Genomic DNA, 3,303 nt, shown 5'->3' with positions numbered 1-3,303 from the left:
GGGAAAACTGAATGGGAAGAAATCAGAGATGGAGACCAACCATGAGAGACTCTGGATTCTGGGAAACAAACTGAGGATTATAGAAGGGAGAGGGTGGTGGGGATGGGGTAACTGTCTGGTGGGCATTAAGGAGGAGACTTGATGTGATGAGCACTGGGTGTTATACACAACCGATGAATTATTGAACACTACATCTGAAACTAATGATGTACTATTGGTTGGCTAATTGAATTTAAATTAAAAAATAAAGTTAAATGAGAAAAACAGTATTAAAATAATCTTGGGGCACCTGGGTGACTCAGACGTTTGGCATCTGCCTTCAGCTCAGGTCGTGATCTCAGGGTCCTGGGATCGAGCCCCTCATCGGGCTCCCTGCTCTGTGGGAAGCCTGTTTCTCCCTCTCCCACTCCCCCTGCTTGTGTTCCCTCTCTCTCTGTGTCAAATAAATAAAATCTTTAAAAAAAAATCTTAATGAATTGAAGACTTAAAAAGGATTACTGAGGGCGCCTGGGTGGCTCAGTTGGTTAAGCGACTGCCTTCGGCTCAGGTCATGATCCTGGAGTCCCGGGATTGAGTCCCGCATCGGGCTCCCTGCTCGACAGGGAGTCTGCTTCTCCCTCTGACCCTCCCCCCTCTCATGTGCTCTCTCTCATTCTCTCTCTCTCAAATAAATAAATAAAATATTTTAAAAAAAAGGATTACTGAATTTATGAATTAATGGAGCACTTTTTTCTCTCCCATCTCTCAGTGTCTTCTGATGTAATAACTATTTACCATTTAACAAATATAACACCATAAAATTGACCTATAGAGGATTAATCTGCATTTCTGCAAAAGTGCATGGTTTATTTTCTCCAGCTCCAAATTTACCTAAAGGAAGAATGTTTTCAGTTGCTACTCAAAGAGAGGATGTCTGGATTTTCTAAATATCTGAGCCTATTTAAGTATTCCCTTTGAAGTGTTTTGATATTTTAGTATCTTTTAAATATCTTTCAAATGTATGCACACCTAACCCTTCTATAAACTCCACCAATGGACCATTTAAACAGCATAATAAAAATCACTAATTCTTGTGAGAACACTGAAAGTGAGCAGAGTATGTAATATTAACCAGACATTTGGGATCAAATATACATTAATTACAATCAGAGAAATAGTATGAGATAATAACTGCAATTGTAACCAACATAAAGGGTCACTCCAGGTGGTATGTAAAGTTATTTCTATAAGATGTTTTTCAGGAACCCAACTCAGAAGAACCACATGAAAAGGCAAAGCACCAACACCTTTATAAGAGGACATGACATGCACAGATATGAAATCTAACACAAAACCAGTTTGAAACAGGTCAGAATTGAAGCATATGCAGAAGCCCCCTGAGACTGCTCTACAGTTAACTTTAGTGCATTATAATACTAAAATCTCCTCTCAGGGTTAGAGCTTAGGCCATTTTTTGAACTTGTGGTATATGCTAAGCATGCACAGTAAAACTAGAATGCCTAAGTAATAGGATATATGTAAGTTCCCTAGTGTATATGCGATCTTCTGGACTCTTGACTCCTATGCATACTGAATAAAAGCTAACTGCACTATCCCCAGGAGAGACACTGCTTTAGAAAATATCTCCAGTGTTCTGCTTGCTTACTGTAAGTAAACAAAAGCTTCCACACCAGACTGAGTGTAAGCCTTGGATGTACAATTGGCTTACACTCACTGAGGAAAGGTACCCACTGAGTCCAGTAACAGAATGGGTGGACACAAAAAAGGAATAAACATCAGCGGTATTTAGGCACTTTGGCATTATTCATGTGTGAATGTTACAATTGGTTTCACATTTTTGACGAAAGTAGTGCTGATGCATCTTTCAACGTAATTGGCATTGGCAGTTGCTGAATGCATTTTTCATATTACCCATGGTATAACCCGGAATAACAACACCCATGTGCCCCTGAGCAGATGTGGATGACTTAGACTTTCAGAATCCTTCCCTTGACACACCAGGAACCCCTTGACATCTTGCCAAAACCCCTTTAAAGGCCCCGGTTACATCTGTGTTCCTCAAGCTGTAGATGAGAGGATTTAACAAAGGAGTGAGAATGGTGTAAAAGGCAGAGAAGACCTTGTCTTTGATCGGTGTGTGGTAGGGTTGGGGAAGCATATATGTGTATAGGGCAGCCCTGTAAAACAACACCACCACCATTATGTGTGATGAGCAGGTGGCAAAGGCCTTCTTCTTCCCTTCTGCTGACTTCATCTGGTGCACTGTGATGAGAATCTGGGCATAGGAAGCAATCACCACAGAGAAGGGGATCAGCAGCATCACGACACAGCATATGTACATGATCATTTCATAGGCAGCTTTGTCACCACAGGCCAGCCTCAGCATGGTGGGCGCTTCACAGAAGAAATGATTAATCTTTTGGGAACTGCAGAATGGGAGACTCATGGTGATAGGGGTGAGAAGGAAGCTGTCCAAAGCACCACCAAACCAAGAGCTGGCCAAGATCACCCAACAGACCCGGTGGCTCATAAGGACAGGATAGCGAAGGGGGTTGCAGATGGCCACATAGCGGTCATAAGCCATGAGTCCCAGCAGGAAAAATTCAGCCCCCACAAAGCCCATGTAGAGAAAGTACTGGGCTGTACAGGCAATGAAGGAAATGGTCCCCTTGCCCACAAGATAATCGACCAACATCTTGGGCACAATGGTAGAGATGTACATCATGTCAATAAAGGAGAGGTGGCTGAGCAGGAAGTACATAGGGGTGTGCAGGTGAGGGTATATGTGAATCAGGAAGATCATGACCCCATTAGCTATCATGGCCATGAAGAAGATGACACAGATGATGCTGAAAAGGAAGCCTGAGGCTGCATTTTGAGTGAAGAGCCCTGTGAGGGTGAAGTCACTTGAAAAGGTTTTATTGTCTCCACCCATGGTGTTGAGTTGGACCTGGGGGTATAAGGAAATAAGTGGGGGTGTTAATGAAAGTTCCAGTATATAATATGTCTTATTATAGAAGCATTATTAAATTAAAATTATTTACATAACTAATATTAAGCCTTTAGTATGTGTGTATATGTTGTAGGGTATATTTGCAACTTTTTCGTTCTTGGATATTTCTTCTTGTTGAAGAATAATTCGAAAGTTGAGTCTCCGTGGCATGAAGATGAATGAACATTTGGCAACTGATGATTGGTTTAAGGGAGTTTAGTTATTACTGCAGAACATGTGAGCCCCAGAGAGTCTTCTTCATCTGGAGTTGACTTCCTTTATCTGAAACATGGATATGACTGCAAAACAAT

General features: G+C 41.7%; 1 protein-coding gene across 1 annotated transcript; it reads right to left on the bottom strand.

The window, feature by feature from the left end:
* Positions 1–1,975: 1,975 nt before the first annotated feature.
* Positions 1,976–2,935, bottom strand: LOC110581196 (olfactory receptor 2T6-like). Its single transcript, XM_021690947.1, has one exon. The coding sequence runs from the start codon at positions 2,933–2,935 to the stop codon at positions 1,976–1,978; it is 960 nt and encodes a 319-aa protein (XP_021546622.1).
* Between the last annotated feature and the right edge of the window lie 368 nt (positions 2,936–3,303).

The sequence above is a fragment of the Neomonachus schauinslandi genome, chromosome 7 (genome assembly GCF_002201575.2).
Source record: "Neomonachus schauinslandi chromosome 7, ASM220157v2, whole genome shotgun sequence".
NCBI lineage: Eukaryota > Metazoa > Chordata > Mammalia > Carnivora > Phocidae > Neomonachus > Neomonachus schauinslandi.
This window is presented reverse-complemented; position numbering and strand designations above follow the sequence as displayed.